Genomic DNA, 19,877 nt, shown 5'->3' with positions numbered 1-19,877 from the left:
TCACATAGCTGAAATTCTTTCCTAGTGAATATTTGAAATATTATACCCTGAATTTGCAATTAATATTACAAATGACATTGGTTCTTTTCTATTCTTTGCTAAAGGTGCTTCAGAGGCAGAATCATTCCAACTCAATTTTTGAAACTAAGTAAAAGATATTACAGAACCTTTTTAAAAGTCTTGCTCTCATATAAGACATCCTGACTTGTTACATTATCTTTATGCTCATCTGGCCACAACAGACAACCTCTTAAGCTACTTTCCTTTCCTATGATGTGTTGGTCCATGAACTAATCAAAACCACTAACAACTACGTTGATTGCTTGCAGACTTGATGTGACAGTATACCTATTTAATAAAAGAAAAATGAGTGAAGTTTAGTATGATTTCCTCAATTGTCATAGAAACCACTCCCATCTTATACAGGATACCTAACTGCTTGTGGGTCCCCATCATTTAATATGGTAAGTGGCTTTCTATGAGTCCTTAGTGTCCTCATTGCCTGTGGAAACTGCAATCAAAATCAGCCAACAAGGACTTAAATGCTGTGACTATCTTAGCTCTATCTACTTAAATTAACATGCTGCTACCACTGGATTCCTTTGAATGGGCTGCAGCCATGAAGAGATAAAACTACCCACTTGGGTATCAGGGCCCCAGTTCAGTGTGCTGAAAGCAACTCATATGGTGGGACCTTAAAGGATCAGATGCTTCCCTGGCAGTGAAATACACCGTCTGAGTTGCGGAGAGCAAACTTTTGCATCATGTTAGCCAGTTCAGCACTGGTCTATTCTCAGCTTGAAAAAAAATGGCCCTGTATTCCAGAAAAGCATAACTGACAATGCGCCGCTTCTGCCCCTAAGCCTGCACAGCCAAAATCCCAGCTGACATAGTATTTTGAGTTTTATGCTGACCTTAGTATGAAAGGGAACTTCAATTAGATGTCTTTTGTGTTTCCAAATATAGAAGAATGGCTTTGTGTTTAATGGATTACCCTACTGATTAAGACAAGGAAGCAGATGCTGCAAGGGCATATAGAAGGAAATAATTTAATTTCTCCCGTTCTGTTGTAATTCGGAATCTTTTCCATGTAACAGAGCAATTAATACATAAATTGAAAGCCCATTAACCTACTAGGACCATGAGAATTTCCCAACAGACAAAGGTACTGGTACCTATGTAAAATGAAATTCCCAGCACCTTCCATGTCCCAAAAAGCAAATAGAAAGGATGAGGGAGGGAAGAGAATCATGAAGGGAAGTCTTTTTATTTTCTCCTTTTCACATGAAGGTTTATAATTAAAGGGGAAAGTAAATTAATTACATGAATATTAAAAGGTTACTCTTCTATTCTAACATTTGGTCACAAGTTGTCTAATGAAAAGGAATGCAGGCTGGAGGGCTGCCATGCCTTTGCTTCTTTCTGCAGAGGGCCACAGGCTGAAGCCATGATTGTGCGTGACAGATTCTGGGAACAATGAGCCTGCGCACAGATCATCCAGATGGAGCATGCTTTTCTAAATTACACCAACAACAGGGTGGCCCACAGGCAAACAAAATAGTTAAACAATACATAATAAAGTTTTTATTTGGTATTTCCTGTGAGTCTCTGCCAGTTGCCAGGGAGTGTACTGTATTTTTCTTTTGCTGTATTAATTGTTGACCACAACTGGCAAAGACCCAAACTAGCAGGGACAGATAAGGGGGGAAAATGGCATCTGGACACTAAAGCCTCAAGTGTACTGGGAAAAAAAGCACAAAAAATTACAGCATATATCTGGAATTTTCCAACTAACGATGTGCGGATGTGGTAGCGCTAGGGAAAAAGAGCCAAACTGAGCCTGCTTTGTTCACTAAGAGAGGCCCCCCTGTAACATTCCTTTTAGCTGTGCATATTTTGGCTTCAGTTGTGCAGTTTTAACTATATACTGTGTATGGAGCAGTTCAGTTGTTGCTGCGTGAATCTAATGATTTTGTTACAAGAAATAAAATTATCTCAATACATATGCATTTTTGTTGTTGTGAGGTGTTTAAACAGATGGGTGTTTTTTAAATCTTAAATTATAGGTGTTAAGTTTTAAGAGGAAAGAGGGAGAAAAATTCATTAAATACAACCCATCACAGCAACAGCTGCAAGGAGGAGACCCTCAGCAGCAGTGAATGCTGCCTTTTTAAACTCATCAATTAAATCAGTTATCTGGTTTAGGGAGAAGCCCACAACATAGCATTAACTCTTGGATAAAAACAGGAGGCTGAATAAACATGCTAGTTTGCCACTGTTTTTCTATTTTCTTTCTTTTTATAAACAGTTAAGATATTGGCATCTTTTTAAGGAAGTTTTATACTCCTGGTTTACTATATGCGATGTAGTAAGTGGTTTTGCTACTACTACTACACAGCAAAGAGAAGAGACAGGAACAGGTTACTATTGTTTTCTTCTACAGGTAAAAACTGTAAAACTTGCAGATAAGAGGCAAGCTCTCCAAAGAAGGTAGAAGCTGGCATGAAAACTGTCAATATATATAGAGAAGAAAACCAACTGCGCTAGGCAGTGGCAGGGTTGCAGCTATAGCAGGTCTGTAGTTCAAGCGATGAGGAAAAAAATATTGTTAATTAAATTGTCATATGTTTCTATGGCATTTTTGGATGTACTTGAACCATCTTCCAGTGACCAGAGGCCCTTTTGCCACAGGCTTGTTTTCTCTTCCAAACTTACATGTTCTTTCTGGCATTAAGTACTTTGGGTTTTTTTTGTTTGTGTTTTTGGTTTTAGGGCAGACTTTATTCATGATTGGTTTTAGCTGCAAAATATGGAAGTTGTCTGTTCCATTATTTCTTTGTACTTGTGCAGTTGTCTTCTGTAAGAAAAGAAAAATATATAATAAAAGTGGAATTTCTTCACTTGGCATTATATTCATACACACAGTGTTTATCAGCAGGGCTGAACCTATGGGTTAGTCACATAGATTTCTTGAACTTGAGCTAGTAGAATATCTGGCTGTGGTGGATGGCTGTCGTAAGTAGCTGATTAAACTAGGAAAAGACAGGATGCGTTACCAGTGGATTTCTCAGATTCCCATTCGTCTTCCGACATGTAACTATTGCTATTCCTTCCCCTCAAACCTCTATTCCTACCTCTTCTCCAGCACAGTCCCCTCTCTCTACTAAATCTAGCTCCCATCCCAAATCCTTTGTGAAGTCTGCCCTCCTGCTGGACTCTAGACATGCCCCTCACCAACTTCACAGTCCCCACTGCTTTCTGCTTCGGGCCTTCCTCAGCAGTCCCCATCTCCTTGAAAAGTTTTTGTCTGATTCCAGTCTCATGTGCCCTACTGGTCATTTTTTCCTTCTTTCCTCCAAAGCTCATAATCTTCTTTCTTAGGCAGTGTCAGCCACCCCAACCCTCTACACATGCTCCTACTCCCCATTGTTCTTCAACCCAACAAGGGGATGTCTTAATCCAGCTTTCATACTGTCTTCCACCACTGTGTCCAGGTATTTTCTTCTTTGTAGCTGAGTCTGATAGGTCCTCTTCAAACATGGGATAGACCATTTATAGTGTAACAGGCTTTCTGCACTCAGTCAAAAGCTTGAGGTGCTGTAATGTCTCACTGGGGCCCCTGGAGCTAGTCTGAAGCCTGCTTGTTGAAAACAAACCTTCCGAATGTGCCATGATTATACGCTAATATAAATCCTTACTGAGCACCTGCTTGTTTTCTGATTTATTACTTGGCCAGATTTGTAGCCAGGTTTTACAAGGACAATTATAGGCACCTACTTGACATAGAAGTCAGGTTCCACAGCCCTTGCTCCAAAGTATGAGGGCACCAGAACTTCTCAAAAAGAAGATCACCAGAATTTTAACATGGAGAAACCATGTATTTTTTCCTAACCTCACTCATGGAAACCACTGAACGACTTCAAACTAAATAATCCCTTAAAACTAAGTATATTTCAGAGAGATCCAGCATGGAAAATATTATTGTAATAAGTGAAATTTTGATTAATTTAAAAACTGCTGAAAACAGGGTGTTACACGGATAACCAGTAATAGGCCATGCTAGAAGCTTGTATGTATTATATACATGCTGCTTCTGATGCTTGTCCCCTACCAGAAGGAATCTGGAGAGTTTTGAGAGAGTTTTGAAGGACTGTCTCCATTTCTCTCAGTAAAAGCAGTTTTACTAACGTGTGTGCTGTTTCATATGCATGGATCCCTTCCTCAAACCCTTATAACCAACCATTCTGTATCCTACCAGATGTGGAAACTGATTCTTATTCCCTTTAAAGATTCTCTACACATTTCCAATCCCTAATGGCATCTATAAATGTAATTTATTCAGTTAGGGGCATCATTTGGGAACAAGCTGTCATAGTGGTATAAAAACACTAGATGAAGGAAAGGGTAAAATGAAGTCTATGGTAGAGATGAATCTGGCTAGCAACTGATCACTGACAGGTGTGAGACTCCTTAATTCCCATTGAAGTCAATGAAGGTCAAGAGCGGGTCTATGCTTACCTGCATATATGCGTATATACCAGTACATAAATGTACTGGTACCAAAATTCCTTTCCACATTACAGATTTGTCTTTTTCTCTCATGAAAATAAAAAAAAAATCATATATTTGCAACCTAATGAGCTACTGTTCAGCCCAGGGAGGTGGTTGAGTCACCTTCCCTGGAGGTGTTTAAGGGACGGGTGGACGAGGTGCTGAGGGGCATGGTTTAGTGATTGATAGGAATGGTTGGACTCAATGATCCGGTAGGTCTTTTCTGACCTGGTGATTCTATGATTCTATGATTCCATTCATCATAAAATATTTAAAACCACTGGAAGTCACATTAATTATAACAGGCTTCCTTTCCTGTAAGTACACTAGTTCCTTCTTCAGTCAAGGACAAGGCAAGTGTTCTAAACTTTGAAAAAGAAGCTGATATATAGATTTTTTTTATTATGGAAGTAGTGACTATTCTACTTAGTACTTGCCTGAGATGTAATTGCTTAAAATTATGTTTGTGCCTCGGGTGTACAACATTTTCCAGTCAGCTCATTCATCCCAGGTCCTAGAGACAGGAATGGCAGGATGGCTTAGAGAAGTGATCAGCAGTACTCTACATTATTTTTCAGCCTGAGGATTGCACCCTAGAATTGTTTTAATAAATGCTGTGAGTCTCCACATAATTGATACCCAGGCATTTTGTGAGACTAACACTTCAGTTATTCAGAAGGAGCACTAGAGGCCTCTCTTATTGTTGCTGATAACACCTTTACTGTAACTGAAATGATTTAGAATCTGTTCTGTTTTTTCATTGTGCTCTTCTGCTTTCCTTCTGCTGGATTATGCTAATGGGTTATTTTAGTCTTATTTCAAACAAGTTTCATTTTCAGATTTTCCTGCAGTAGCCCAAAACAAAACAAAGTTTATCTGGTGTTTAAAGATGCTTTGTAAATAATAAAAAAAACTTAAGGAGGGGTCAGTTAGACCCACAATTTGCAAAAGGTTCATATTACAAAAACTAACTTGGTCTAAATTCAGCCTGAGAGTATCCTTCTAAAAACAAGCATACTGTTAGCTCTTAAAAACACTTAGTTTCTGATCCCATAATCATTAATGATTTTAAACAGAAGTAACATAATCTCATTATATTAACAAAAAAGACAAACGTTCTAAACTAGATGTGTTCTTTGTTGGCTTTCATAAAAAAAATCCTTTTCCTTGCAGACTGCCACTGTCATAGAATATATTAGTAGTACTTATTGCATAGAATTGTATAGAGTCCAGAAAACAGTTATTTCTGGTTTCTTGTTTCTAAACCTAGTTTTAAAATACTAACAGTTAAAACCATGGCTAGATCTAAATATAAATGATTCCATTGTGTGAAGATGTCCCTCTAATCACCCAGAGCTTCCACTGAAATCAGTACAAATTACATACGTATTTGGAGTTAGGTTGGAGCTTTTTATGAGGTGTCCAGTTGGCTTTTTTAACACAGCCTCTTATCATTAGTCTTTTCATGCATGATGGTTTTTTGCCTCATAGAATAGATGAGGTCCTATCAGCTTGTTCTGAACCCTCTGTACCTTAGGTTCAGAGCTTTTGACCATACAGCAACTTGAGGATTGTTTATCTGTGTCAGTCCCAGAGCTGCTGGCACTTGGGCTCGGTTTCGCTGCAGAAACTGTAGCTTCTAGCACTGCTTCTCTCATCTCTCCTCCTCAGCATCCATGGAGCCACCCTTTGAAGGATTTCCTGACTGCATGAGGCTGTTATTTACAGGACTTCCTCTAAAAGTTCATGTAGGGGGATAGGATGTTGCTGTCCCTGTGTGGCTGTTAATACTGTGAAAGTTTTCTGGAGGTGGCAGACATTCTTATTCACTTGCAGGGAATATATAGGGAGATTTTTGCATGGAGTGGTTGTTTCTGAGAACAGATCTTTGTCTAATCATGGTGATGACAGGGAAGCACATGCAGACTATGAAACTGATTATTCCAAGGTCAAATACGATTGTGTTATAAGAGTTCTTGCATCCCTCTCTGAGACCATTAGAACATTTAGATCAGTTCTTGAATATTAGTTCCCATTTGCTTTATTCTCCCTATTGAAGGATGGATTACATATTGCAATAAACATTTTATAAGGACTTTTTTGTGTGTCCATTTTTACCATTTTAATAAGGACTCTTTCTGAACAGTTAAGATCCATGAGTGATTCACAGAGAAGCAAATGGGATGTGACACAGGAAACCTGAACATTTTATTTTTCATTCTCGGGCAGGAGAGAGGCAAAACCTTTTAAAGTAGTGGATCTCCATTCCACACCAGGTGCTCCGTTGTAGTGCATTTCCATTGCACCAAGAGCGGTTCAGCCTGTCTTCGATTTTAAGTATCATTCCCCTCCCAAGGAGACCCCAGGAGGAGGTGTTGTCACTACCAGCAAACAACACTGCTAGTGATCTGTCAGAGAGAACTAAAAGGTACCCCTGTAAATATGATGTTTCCTTCTCATCTGGAGCCTGAGTCACTCATGTTTCACAACGCCTGTGCCTGTAAGCTGTGAACATATACTTTGCAACATGCAGAACACAGCTAAACCCAGTTCTAGACTATTAAACATAGGTCTCAATGCCACAGCTCCAACAGCAGATGCAGAGTATACATGTTAGTTCACACTCCTTTAACCACTGCTGAAATCAGAGTCTGTCAAACAGATGCCTGGAAGTGAATTTAGACTCTCAGAGGAAGTGTTTCCTCTTTAAGGCTTCTGTGCACACAGCCTGCAAGGGGTTAACAAGGCAGCTACTTAGAAAACCGAGGCAGAAGGTCATTGGCGGCAACTGCAAAGACTCCTACAGCCTGCCATGGAGAGCCTTTCACCCGGTATTTCCCACCCAGGGAATTGTAAACATTGGCTCGCAGCCATGGAGTGCTACAGAACTTCTCTTTACTTTCAGCACATACATTTATATGTCTTAATGGAAACTGAAGCACGACAAGTTATTCCTGCATGTCCAGAAGGAGAGAGGGAGCTTCTGTTAAAGTTGTAGAGATGAGAGAAAGAGCCATTACTCCCACTGGAATTTGGAAACATAGAGATATGCTTGTTTAGTGGTACTTTACATGTAACATAGCTGCTGTTCTCAGGCAAACTTTCTCAACTCACAGGAATGTGTAGAATGCTGTCACTTAATCAGAATCCAGAGGAGCTCTTTTATCTGCCGTTTGTTCGTAACTAGCAATATTGTTCTTATCGCTTTGTCCCTTAGCCTGATGCAGTGCCCTTAGACATGAGAACTTGTAACATGCAAGCACTCATTGCCTTGAACGTTCCTGGTTGTATTGTCTAAAGCTGTTATCTCTTTAGTTTAAATAAGATGCTTTGTATCAATTTTGAGAGAGATGAGTCACCTGCAGAAGTCTTTTCTACAACATCATTTCCACAAATAGAATATCTTATATTTATATAAGTCTATAACCACACTGGAATAGTCTTCGGTGATTCAGATCTTTTTCATTCGATTAATACAATATGTAATCTGTTATTAATTCCGCTTGGAATCTGGCTTTGTGAAAATAACCTAAGTTAATCATTGCAAGCTTTAAACTTAAAAATGGAAAATAAAGCCTAGCAAGGTCTAGTATTGGACCAACTGTACCATTCTGGTTTTCTGCTAAATTTTCTGATACTTGCTATCTGTGTAGAAAAATCCTGTAGCATTTATAAGTGGAGGAAATTTTCTTTTGGGTTCTTTAAAAATCTTGGTCTTCACTTTGTGAATCCAAAGTTTTGGCTTGTAAGTAGTGTATCAAGTAGCAAGGGAGAGGATATTGCATCTTTCTCCACAGAATAAAACAGAGTGCCATCTTCTAGAGTTTTTATGAGTCCCCATCCATTGCAGTCAGAGAGATGGAATAGAATCTGACTAGATCCAAAGTAGACTCCAGCCTTGTTAATGTAATTAATGCCCGCCTTTATTTTTATTCCATGATGGTCTAATTTAAAAGGCATACACATTCCAAAGAGCAGTATCCCGAAACTCGGCTCCTCATCCCTTCCAGCTGATTGTTCTTAAGCACTCAGCTACTTTCAGACACAGTCTTGCCCCATGACTCATAAACTCCTGGCAGAAGAGTGACTTGGCTTCAGAAGGACAAGAAAAGAGCTGTCACCCAAAAAGCTCCTAGCCTAGTGGTCAAATAATTTGCTTGGATGTAGGAGGTGCCAATTATGTCCCCTTCAGGCTGAGTTTCCACTTTGATATTAACATAATAACATCTGTGCAAGATGTTAATGTGGATGTAAACACACATTGCTTCCACCACCTGTCTTAGCTACAGACTCCACCAGCAAGAACTCCATATGGACGCCTGTTGAGAACATCCAGGTATCTGTCTGCCTAAATATACATCACAAGCAGTAGAGCTTCCGCTGAATCCAGATGCTTGTTTCTCCAGCACAGGCTTTTCTAATGTATGTGACCACAGACACTTTCAGACTAAGAGGCATCTGATGAGTAAAGATGCCTACAAAGCGCATAGCCTTGAAAAGTCAGTAGATTACACCTGGCATTTTACTGGTATTAAACTCACAAAGCTATTTAAACGGAAGATTCAGACAGCCTGAGGACTCCCTTTAGTCTTTTTGTCCTTTCTATCCAGTCCTTGGTTTTGCCATAAAATTACATATATTCAGTAGGCCCTTGTCTTGCTGATATTGACTTCAAAACTCAACTGATTTCTAATGAGCTGTGGTATGTTTAAAGATGTATAAACACATACTCTTATTCATATATTGCATCGGTATATAGAAAGTTCAACTTTTCCTTTTTTTTTCTAGAAATCTGTATGTTTCCAAACCTCTTTTCTCATCTATTTTCAGAAATAAAGATCTTTCATGAGGGTTTTGTTTCCCAAATGTAATTTCAAGGGCTCCTTGAAAGGCATTTTATAGGAGTTTCATCTCTATGGCATCTTTTACATTTTAACTTACTTCAGTTTAAAGCCATACATTTATTTAAAGCCATATTAAAATCTACTGCATTCAGTTTCAAATGTAGAACAGATGTGCAGTGTTTGGAGTCGCCTAAATTCTTTATGGCGTAGGTATAGGAAGGTCCAGCATCATTTCAGCCATCGTGGTGATAATAGTATTGATGTTTGCACCTTGTCAAGTAGTGAGGACAGGTACATCCCACAAGGAGCTTCTGCTGCAAAGAAGCTTCTTTATTTGCAAGCCTGGGTTCCCTCTGGATTTTGCTGTAATATAGTAGGCTTAACTGTAAGCTATTGCTTCACGCGAGCGTCACTGACAAATTTTGCTCCACCAGTAGTTTTATTATATATACTATGCTAGGCTGTCAGTGAAATTGGTACTTTACTTCCAGGCCCCTAACAGAAACCTTGGTAGAGTCTGCATTGGTAGAGTGTGCACAAGTTTCCACTTCCAGCAGGGGCATCACAGCTCCAATCTGCTTTGGGAAAAGAAAGCTGTGTGACGGTATAACAGCATATCGGGTGCCATGAGAGCTGCCACCGTACCACGCAAGGTTAGAACTCTCAGTGCCACTGGTAGATGAATGCTTCTCCTGGGAGTTGATGGGACATAGAATTGAAGAAAGACTAAAGTTACAAATGAACTTTTAACAGCTGTAGCTAATATGTAGTAGGGATATGAAATTTCTCATATGTATCAGCTTTATAAGTTATCTGGACAAATATCCTAATTTTGCATGTGCCAGAGACTATGCTTGTCCGAATCAGCTTTTCAGCATACAAGACATTTGGAGAAATATTTTCAGATTAATTGGGAATGAGTTTATTTTACCTGCATTACACATTCTGGATAAAGACCAGGTAAGCACTTACTCAGTCTGCTCATGCACGTGTCGCCCTGCCATATTCAAACAAGTTACAGCTCTCTTACCAGCATGCCATGATTGCTGTTTATGGCCTTACTTTCCTGTTCAGCTCTGACCACTAACTCAAAGCACAGCGTTAGTTCATAAGTTTCATTCTCAAGTGAATGAAAATAGTATCTTGTGGAAGTTGTTTGTACCAAGTTTCCCATTTTAGAGTCCCATGCTGAAAAACTTCATTTTCTTCATAGTAGCCTGTAACAATTCAGGATCTTAGGGAATTCTGTGTTACAGTGACGCAGTGGTTATATTCACTTCAAAATGGTACAAGGTATTTCTTTTTGAGAATGACTGATTTGTTCAGATCGATTTTGATGTTTGTGTTTCATTAAAAACTTTTGATTCCACCTTCTTTCTTGTCTAGAAGAAGCTATAAAGTCCACAGTAAAGCTTCTCACCTAGAATGTTTTCTTTGTGCGTTGTCCTCTTTTTTTAAAGATGGTTTGAAACAGAAATAGGCCCAATTTCCATGGGAGAAAGGCCTTCAGTTACCTTCATTTCGCTTTATATAATTTTTTTCTGTTCAGAACTGAAGTCTAACACAGCATCCCTGAAAGAGGGGAGACTTTTCTATTAAGCCGACTATGGTTTTCTAGTAGCAATGGAAAGCTGGTCTTCACTATAAAGCCAAGCTGTAGGTGGTAAGGTTCAGATTCTGTAGTCTGATGAACTCAGAAAGAGACTAGGCAGTCACAAAGGCAACTTCTGGGTATCTGAGCATGGAGCCAACCATGGTTTGGTCCTTGGCGCAAGTTAGAGATATATGTTCTCCTTCTCTCAGGGACTGGGCGTAAGTGATGTGAGACACGTAGAAAAGCTGGATGCCACCCAGTGGGGGTATGTAAAGTGCTAGATGAGTTGGTTTGGTGGTTACATAAAGACGTAGGTAGAGTAAAGCAAAGCAATTGGAACAAGGCCGAAGATTTGGTACTAGACATTATGTCTGTTCCCTTAGCTCACTAATGCCAACAGGTGACTGAGCAAGTGTAAACATACCAGAGTGCTTCAGCCAGGTTCTGCACAAGAACCGCATTCTAAAGCACAGTTGCAGGGTGCCATCTTTTTAATGTTTTGTTTCTTTTAGTATTGTGGAAGGAAATTTCTTCTTTCTTGTAGCAGATGATTGACTTGATGAGCATGAGAAGCCAATGGTGTTTATTTCTTTCTGTCTTTGTGGGTTTTTTCAGCTGTGAGAGAGATGATTAGAATTAGCTTTTTCATTCTACAAATTTTTTAAGTATTCAGTCTTGAAGCATGACTGAAGAATGGCTAGTCTTTCTGAAGGCCTGTCACTCTCAGTGTTGACAGGTACCTCTGTATGTAAATACATTGCAGTTATCAGCACAAGCCTCATTGCATGCAAAGCTGACCACTTCTGTAAAGAACTGAGCTGCCCCGCATTCCACAGAAGGCTGCTCTGGCTCAGAAATTAGGGCATTGTGACTTTAGTTTTAATACACAACCAGCCTTGACAAACCTTTCTTTTAATTTCGTGGTCTCTGAAACAGGGACAGCAGTGTTGCTGATGTTATTTTTGCTTCTTTCTTTTCATACAAAGATAAAACACTTTACAAGTGAAGTTTCTCTCAGAGATGTTCTCTGTATGGTATCAGCAGAGAATTCTATGAAATATTCTGCTTAATGGAAATACATTTCCTTGTATTAGTTTTGAGGTAAGTTCTGAATTATCACTAATGGTTGAGAATATTACCTAATCTTGAGAGCCGTTTTTCCTTTCTCATAGCTGTTGCACACAGCTGCTTAGTGCACAGAGACTTTTGAGGTAAAAACCACTGAACGTAGGTAATTTTCCACTAGTGTTTATATACACATGCATGATGTGCAAACACATGCTCGTGCACACACATGCACTCCTACTGACAACGGATGTACCTAGAAATATTCTTCAGCAGCCTCATCACACTGACTCATGTGGTTCTTCCTAGAAATAAAAAAGCCAGATTCTGGTTAGGTTTTTGTGTATATACCATGAAAGGAATTAATGGCTTCTTTATTTGCAAGATACCTTACAATATATGCTAAAACTTGCTTTCTTCAAAGCACCAATGTTTAGCATCAAAGAGAGGAGATCACATTCTAATGTAACAACTTGATAGTCGGTGACGAGTGATCAGGGTTTGTGTCTTCTATAAACCAATGGGTTTTTGCCTGATGATTTAACTAATGAAACAATAGTAACAGTCCTTCCACTTTTCACAAACCAATTAGTTAAGCATATGCTTAAAATGAAATAAAATGTGAATAAAGAGATAAAATTTCTCTTACCACAGCACTTGAAGTGATGTCATTTTTATATATATTAAACCTTTTATCAAGAAATACAGTGCTTTCTAAAAGCTACCAAGAGAGTTTGGTTCACCTTTACTTTAAAAGGGAAACTATTTTAATGTTTCTATAAGCAGTCAAAATATAATCATCTCTCTAAGAAAGAAACTTTGTCTCCAGTTGTACCTAGCTGAGATGGAACTGAAAATGCTTACATAATAGTGGAAGAATCACTATTCAAAAAAATAAATTAAACAAATGTAATTATTCTGGCTGATATTATCCCTGGAAACTAAAGCACATTGTATATTGTAGTGATTTTTACCTTCTCCGTCACAATTGGTAATAGATCTTCAGAGACAGATTAAAAAGAGTTCTGCCCTTGCTTTACAAAGGCAGAATGCTCAGCAAAGGATAGCAACAGGAAAATACAGTAAGACATTAAAGGCAAGTGAAGTAAAAATAATAAGACAAGCAAAGCAGACACACTTTTCTTCCAAAGAGGGATGGAAAGTATAATAAAGTCATCGTATAAAAGCTCAAAAGCCTATGCTGCCATCACCTATCTTATTACACCTTTTGGACAGGTGGGTTTTGGAACATTTCTTTGCCTGTGCTGGAGATCTCCCCAGACTAACACTTCCCTTCTTTCTCTCTCATGCACACACGCGCACACACAAAATTGCTGGAGTGGAGCACCTAGGGATTGTTCAGTGCACACGAGGGCTGGAGGCGGATGAAGGTCTAGGGCAAGTGTCAGAGCCTGTGTTCCTGCAGAAATGCCATCACCTCGTAACTTAGTGTCACCTACCCTGTGAATCACCACTTATGCACTGCTCAATCCTGGTTGTCAGTCACTATTCCAAACTGCAAATTTTCCATTTCCAAACTATTCCAAATTCCAAATTTTTAATGTTACATTGGCTTTGTTTTAAGTAATGTTAAACTGTCTGAGCCATTTTGAAGCCTATTCATTTAGGAAATTCCATTTCTTCTTCTCAAACAGTGTGGAGATTTAGCTCAGTATTTCTACCAAGCAAGAGGGAGGTACATTAGCGAGAGAGTCAATCCACAGTGGAGATTGAAGCCAGGACTCAATGAATATGCAAGCCTAGAGTTTTAGCCATCTGTAATTGTCCTCTCCTAGTCTGTGGTGAATGTTTCACTCATAGTCATACAGTCAAGAAGAATTCTCTGCAAAGTTTGAAGAAAATTGTGCAAGTTGTTTTAGAGTCCCAGACCTCAACAAGAAGCCATGCAGGAGCAGCTGTGTAGTGAAGTTGGAAAGATTCCACTTTAAAGCCTCCTGAACAGTTTGAAGTGATATATTTTATGTGAAGTTGGGAAATCATTAAGCAACACTAGGGAACTAAATTCTACATACAGCACCATATATTCTATAGAAAAGAGTAAAAAAAGATGCCCCAAAGATAGCGTGAAAGCCTCGCTAGTGAGAACAAAAGAACTGAGTTTAAGAACCAAGTTAGGGAACTTGAAAAGTTTACAAATAATCTTTCATGGGGCTGAAATGCTTTAAGCGCTTAAAAAGGATCAGCATCAAAAAGAGTGCAGTAGAAACCACAATCACAAAGGCAAAAGATTTGGAAGATTTTTATTTGGATTCAAGGATAGCTTGTATGAATTTAAGCATCTTGCTAATGGCTTTTGTGGCATGATTTCTGTGAAAGCTAATATTTTAAAAGGTTTTATAGGCCTCTTCAAAGTCCCCTCAGAACTAGGGTAGACTTAATCTCATCCAGTTTTAGATGTCTGAAAGGAAGATGTCTACACGTGGACCAGTCAGTTAGATTCTCCTTGTAGATAGTAAGCAGTTGCAGCATGTGTTCGTCTGACCTGTACAACACACTTAGATAAAATAGGATCAGTTGCTGGATGAGATGAGGAGTGGGCCATACCTCCCCTACCCTGTCGCCCTCTTGAGCCCCCTCTGAATCAGCAGAGATGAGGGAAGCATAGCAAAACGCCTTCTCTCTGGAGTGAAAGGAAGACCCGGGGCCACAGTGTGACTCACTGGCTGGTAGATTAAAGAGTGCCAGGAAACGTTCGTGGGTACTGGAGCTCAATTGTCTATACTGTTAAATTATTAGAATGGTTCCTGGCGTGGTTTTTAGTTATGTCAGCTAGCCTTTTGCCAGACAGTTCCTAGGCACAGTTAAGTATGGACCAAAGACCATTCCCAATAAGCAGTTTGCATGCGGTCACCTTTTCTGGGAGGCTGAGAATTTAATAATATGGACATAGGCCACTCTGTGCCTGTTGGTCTCAGTGCCAAAGGAACATTTCCTGTCCCATTTAATTTCCTAGCACAGACATAGCCACTGTGTTACAGTCTGATCCCTGCTTTGTTCCTGTAGCTGTGCAACTGGGCATTGGTCTGTACTTAAAGTCTGTGGCAAACCGAAATGTAGTCTTTTGTGTCTATGTTACTCAACCCCATCCCTAAACCTCTGTCTGTCTGTCTTTTTTGAACTGTATGCCGTTCAGGCAGCAACTATATTTGGAAAGGGTTGACTGTTGTACAGATCCATTCAAATTAAGCAGCTACCAAAAAGTGAAAATCTACTCTGTAAAGTAAATGGAAATTAAATGAGACTGACAGAATGTCTGGATCTTGCGTTCACATTACTAGTGAGCAGATATTAACCACTAATTTGACTTTTCATCAGAGACAGGCACCACAAAGTGCAGGACTGAAATTTCTGAGGCTAGATGGTCCTGAACAGCAAGATCTGTCATGTATAATAAAGCAGAAAGCTTTCTTTTAAAATAAAGTTATCTTTCTTTCTCTGACTCTTAATGCAGCTCTCCCCTTGCTTCTCAGTGAGCACATTTCCTTCTACAGAGGGTCAGACACAGCCTCAGTAGACTTTTGCAGATATTATTTTCCTTTATAATGCCTCCTAGATGTACATGTCATTCATTTTCATCCTGAAGTGCTGCCTAAATCGTAGGCTGACGTACTCCTGTCAGTGTATGAACTATTCTCAATATTTTCATATTTAACTTAATCTAATGTAATACAAGTGTTGTAGGGTATCCTCAGGACTGACAGGGTGGGCTGAGAAACTAAAGGGAGAAAAAGAGCTAATCTGGCGCACGAGCATTTGGAGGCTGTTGAAAGAACAGAGAACAGGGTGTGAAATTCAGGGGAGTTTAGGGAGCAGATGGAGAACACGGAGCAGGTTGTGTCCACATGGCATATGCATGTGAGCAGCAGGGACTTAGGCTTGTTCAGTGATGTTGTCAAGGGGGCCACTGCAGTGTAGGAGAAAAGCAAAGGCAGTGGAGAGGAGCCAGGGGGTCAGGGGACAGCTGGGAGAAACCTGGGTGGTTTAAGAGAGGAGCTAAAGAGATCAGGCAGGGTAGGGAGAAGCAAGGAGGAGACAAGTTAGGAGGCAAGTTTGTTAGATAAGGGGACTAAAATGCAACATGGTCACAAAAGCCTACAACCTCCAAAGTATTTAGGAGTCTTGAGCTGAATTTAGGATCTCTGTCAGCATGCGAGCACAAACTCCTTTCCTTACAGAACAATCACTATGTGCCACGTTACATGTGGCTGATGTATACGGATGCAGGTGCTTGCTTTTTCCATCCTAAAAATGGGACGTTATCAAGCAGCTCTTTATCTAGTGCTGTATCTCTCAAGGAGAGCCTGTCTCCCTGGTGGTGTGGCTTACCTAAGCAAAGCATTTTTTCATTCTATGTCAGAACTGTGCTAAAGAGGAAGTGATGATCTAGTTGTTCTGCCTCACCATATCCTGTGTTCAGAATAATTTTCATTTCTATTTATCTGCAAATGTTAATGTCCACAAATATTTTCTTGGTTTCTATGGTAAGAGAAAGAGAGTGTGAAACTCTGTCAAAACCACTGCATCATGTGCATCATCCTGTGCTTTTCAGGAGAAGACACTGACCACTAGAGGAGTCATCTGTGGCATTACTTGTGTGTAAACTGACATTTAGTACATTTTGATCCCTTTCACATTCACATTTTGAAACACCGACTTGCGTATTACAAACCAGAAAGGTTATTTGGTCACTTTTATAATTACACAGTAATGACAGAGTATATCAAAACAGCTCCGTGTAGATTACTTCCTTTCTAAAGGCATTTGCTGGAAATCAACAATAAGACTTTGGAAGTAATTTTTTTAAATGTTTAAGTTTCCACGTTACTCATAAGTAAAATCTCCTGGTCCCCTTTGTACGCATGCATGGAGTGTAGCGGGGTGCAAATGCTTGGGGAACTGTGCCAGTAAGTGGTCACGTGGGAGAAGCAGCTAACACACTGCACACTTCCGCAGCCTTCTGAAAACAGCACTGTTCCCCCTGAGCGAGTGCCCAGGGACCTGCCACGAGCTGTGGCGCTCCTCTCAGGAAAGGAGCAGCTGTCCTGTGCCACATATCCCTGGAAAAGGGATTTCAGTTGGGGCATACGTTGTCAGAAGTATTCTTACTATCTCACAGCTATGCACTCCCCAGTCCTCTGCTTATGAAGGTGCAGAGGCTTAATGTGGCAGCACTCGTCAGGTTGGGGAAAATGAAACACCCTCCCTCTCTGTGTGAGAAAAGCTGTGTGGATCTCAAACCAGGAATTGTGAGGTTTGCTGGTATTCCCACAGATAAGAGATCACACAGCTCTTGCTCCTGACACTACACCCAGTTATTGGCAAACAATAATGGATTGAAATTGTTGTATCTAATTTCTCAAAGCAACATTTCTTCAGTAAGCTTTTCCACAAATGTTCTGAGAGAATAAAAGTGCAGATCGGTTTAAGAAGTACATCTGCATCAGGAAAATAAGCATGTTTTAGGAAGAATTCTGTCTGATTCAGATAGGGCAGCTCTAATAAAAATGCCTGATCTCCAGTTACCATTTGTCTTCTTTCCCAGGAGTGAATCTCTGAAGAAACTTTTCCTGTTTTTATAGAAAGAAGTATTTTGGAAAAGCGTGAATGGTATGGTACAAACTCAGGAACAAGATAGTGTTAAATAATGCGCAGTTTCCATACAATAATCTGTTGCTGTGGACAATTATCTGGAAGTCTGGCTTGCGAGTGCAGTACTTTGCACTGTGTTATTGAACTGTTTCAAAGACAAATTTTATGAATAGAGATCAAAGTGCTTAAGAGGACTGTTAGCAAATATGACCGCTTGTGCAAATATCCGTGAACCTCCCTTCAATAGCCATTCAGAGGTTCCAAAGGCTGTCAGGGCATGTAATAATTGTAATAAATACTGTATTTGCTTCTGTTTCAGCTGGCTTTGACCAGCAAATTCGGCTGATTACTCCCATTGTTATTTTTGCTTAGAAAACAATTGTTATCATTAAAACAAAAAAAGTCTTCTTACATATTTCTTTATAGTTGTCTTGAAATTCAAAACTTACTATCCTAGGTAACATAATTTTGAAAGTTATTTTCATTCTTATCTTCGCACTTTCTTCTTTTCAATGTTTTTGCTTTGTTTCATGCTCCTCTTGGAAGCTGCGTCTCTCACTTTTGTGTTTGCTGGAGAAACAAACCAGTAATTGTTGAGACCCTCCCTGCCCCCACTTAACAGTCAGACGTTTAAATTATAGCACACACTAAGAAAATGTCAGTATTTAGCTGGTGACCATGTGCTGTTATCACGGGATTATAACTGCATTCAGGAGCAGAATACTCTTGTGGCTCTGAGATTATATTCTAGCATCATAATAGGTCACGCAGACTCTGAAGAAGCTCCTTGCATTCTTCTGTAGATACACAGAAGATACAGTCATCTGTATATGCGTTTAGGCTACTTGTGGGAAACAAAAAGATAAATATAAACTGTCCCATCTCTGTTGTGGATCCAATGTGCTGGACTCATCAAAGTACAAGCAGTGCCAGTAAATTTCGCACTGAGTCTCTACAACATGTTGTGACATGACCACCAGGACAAGAACAGCCTAAAAGCAGATGCTTTACGTGGCATATACCCCTGGGAAGAAGCATATCATTTGGAAATAAATTGTGAGGGAAGTTAGTGCTTGTCTAACCAGCAGCATGTGGGCAAAGACAGTCGCATAACTATAAAGGTCAGAATCTGCTAAGGATCCCTGTGCTGGTTTGCTTAGTTGAAAACTGACAGTTTAAGGTACCTCAGTGTGCAATGTAACCACGGTGGGCAGCGCTGGATGCCTTTGGTAAGGGACAGCTTTGGGGAGGGTTTGACTTAATCTGTATTCAAATGATTCAAAAAAAGGAAGTTATCATTTCTTCAGTTTAACATGAAGAGAGAACTTTTGAAACAGGTCAGACATGTTAACCCAAGAGTTCCCATACACTTGAGCTAACCACACTTCTTTTACAGAGAATAATACATCAGCTATGAAGGGCTTAGGACAGACATGGACTACAGGTTCTGTTTTGTCCTACTGGTAAACTCACAGTATTCCCTAGCTTATTCATTTCCAGTTTGGTTCTGGTGACTACGTCTAAGTGGTGCACAAAGCTTGTTTAAGAAAAGCAGGTCTTGTTCAATAGATTAATGTTTGCTGCATGGAGAGTCCAGATTTCCACTGGAAAGTGTTTGGGGCCTGTAAATAGCAAAGGTTTCAAGGAGTTAATTTGGTAGTGTGCTGCTATGTTGTGATATCACACCAACACTGTACTCTGATACGGTATTTTTGTTGTACCCTAAACCACCCTGTTCTTGACAAGAAGTGGTCTCACTTCCCGATTGGTGGTCACTGCAGCTGTCCATACTGAGATTTTCCGTACAGGACCTTTACTATGCACCAGCCAAACCAGTTTGGGCAAATCTGTGCAATTTTACAATTTGGATTGAATTAAATGGGAGCTGTATAAACAACACTTAACGAGGTTGTAATTCTGTAGCTAAGTGTGCTCTCTTCTCTTCCTTTTTGTTTTACAGGTTGTTACTTTGTGGTATAGAGCTCCTGAAGTTTTGCTTCAGTCCAGCTATGCAACACCAGTTGATCTTTGGAGTGTTGGCTGCATATTTGCAGAGCTGTTCCGTCGAAAGTAAGAAATACAGTTTTAATTTCTTCATGTTTTTCATTTGAAATTTGAAAAAAAGGTACAGTAGTGTCTGGTACAATACACTGGATCATGTTTATATTGGAAAGACCTGATGGGATGTTTTAAATCATTAACACAGGTACTTA

At 39.7% G+C, this 19,877-nt stretch overlaps 1 protein-coding gene across 3 annotated transcripts in view; it reads left to right on the top strand.

Moving 5' to 3' along the window:
• Positions 1-19,877, top strand: part of CDK6 (cyclin dependent kinase 6) — a 140,811-nt gene that overhangs the window by 78,366 nt on the left and 42,568 nt on the right. For all 3 annotated transcript variants that reach the window (XM_069859633.1, XM_069859634.1, XM_069859635.1), the window contains exon 5: positions 19,625-19,734. In XM_069859633.1, coding sequence (XP_069715734.1) covers positions 19,625-19,734 — 110 coding nt within the window. The remainder of the gene's footprint in view (positions 1-19,624; positions 19,735-19,877) is intronic.

Source organism: Phaenicophaeus curvirostris, chromosome 6 (assembly GCF_032191515.1).
Source record: "Phaenicophaeus curvirostris isolate KB17595 chromosome 6, BPBGC_Pcur_1.0, whole genome shotgun sequence".
Taxonomy (NCBI): domain Eukaryota; kingdom Metazoa; phylum Chordata; class Aves; order Cuculiformes; family Cuculidae; genus Phaenicophaeus; species Phaenicophaeus curvirostris.
This window is presented reverse-complemented; position numbering and strand designations above follow the sequence as displayed.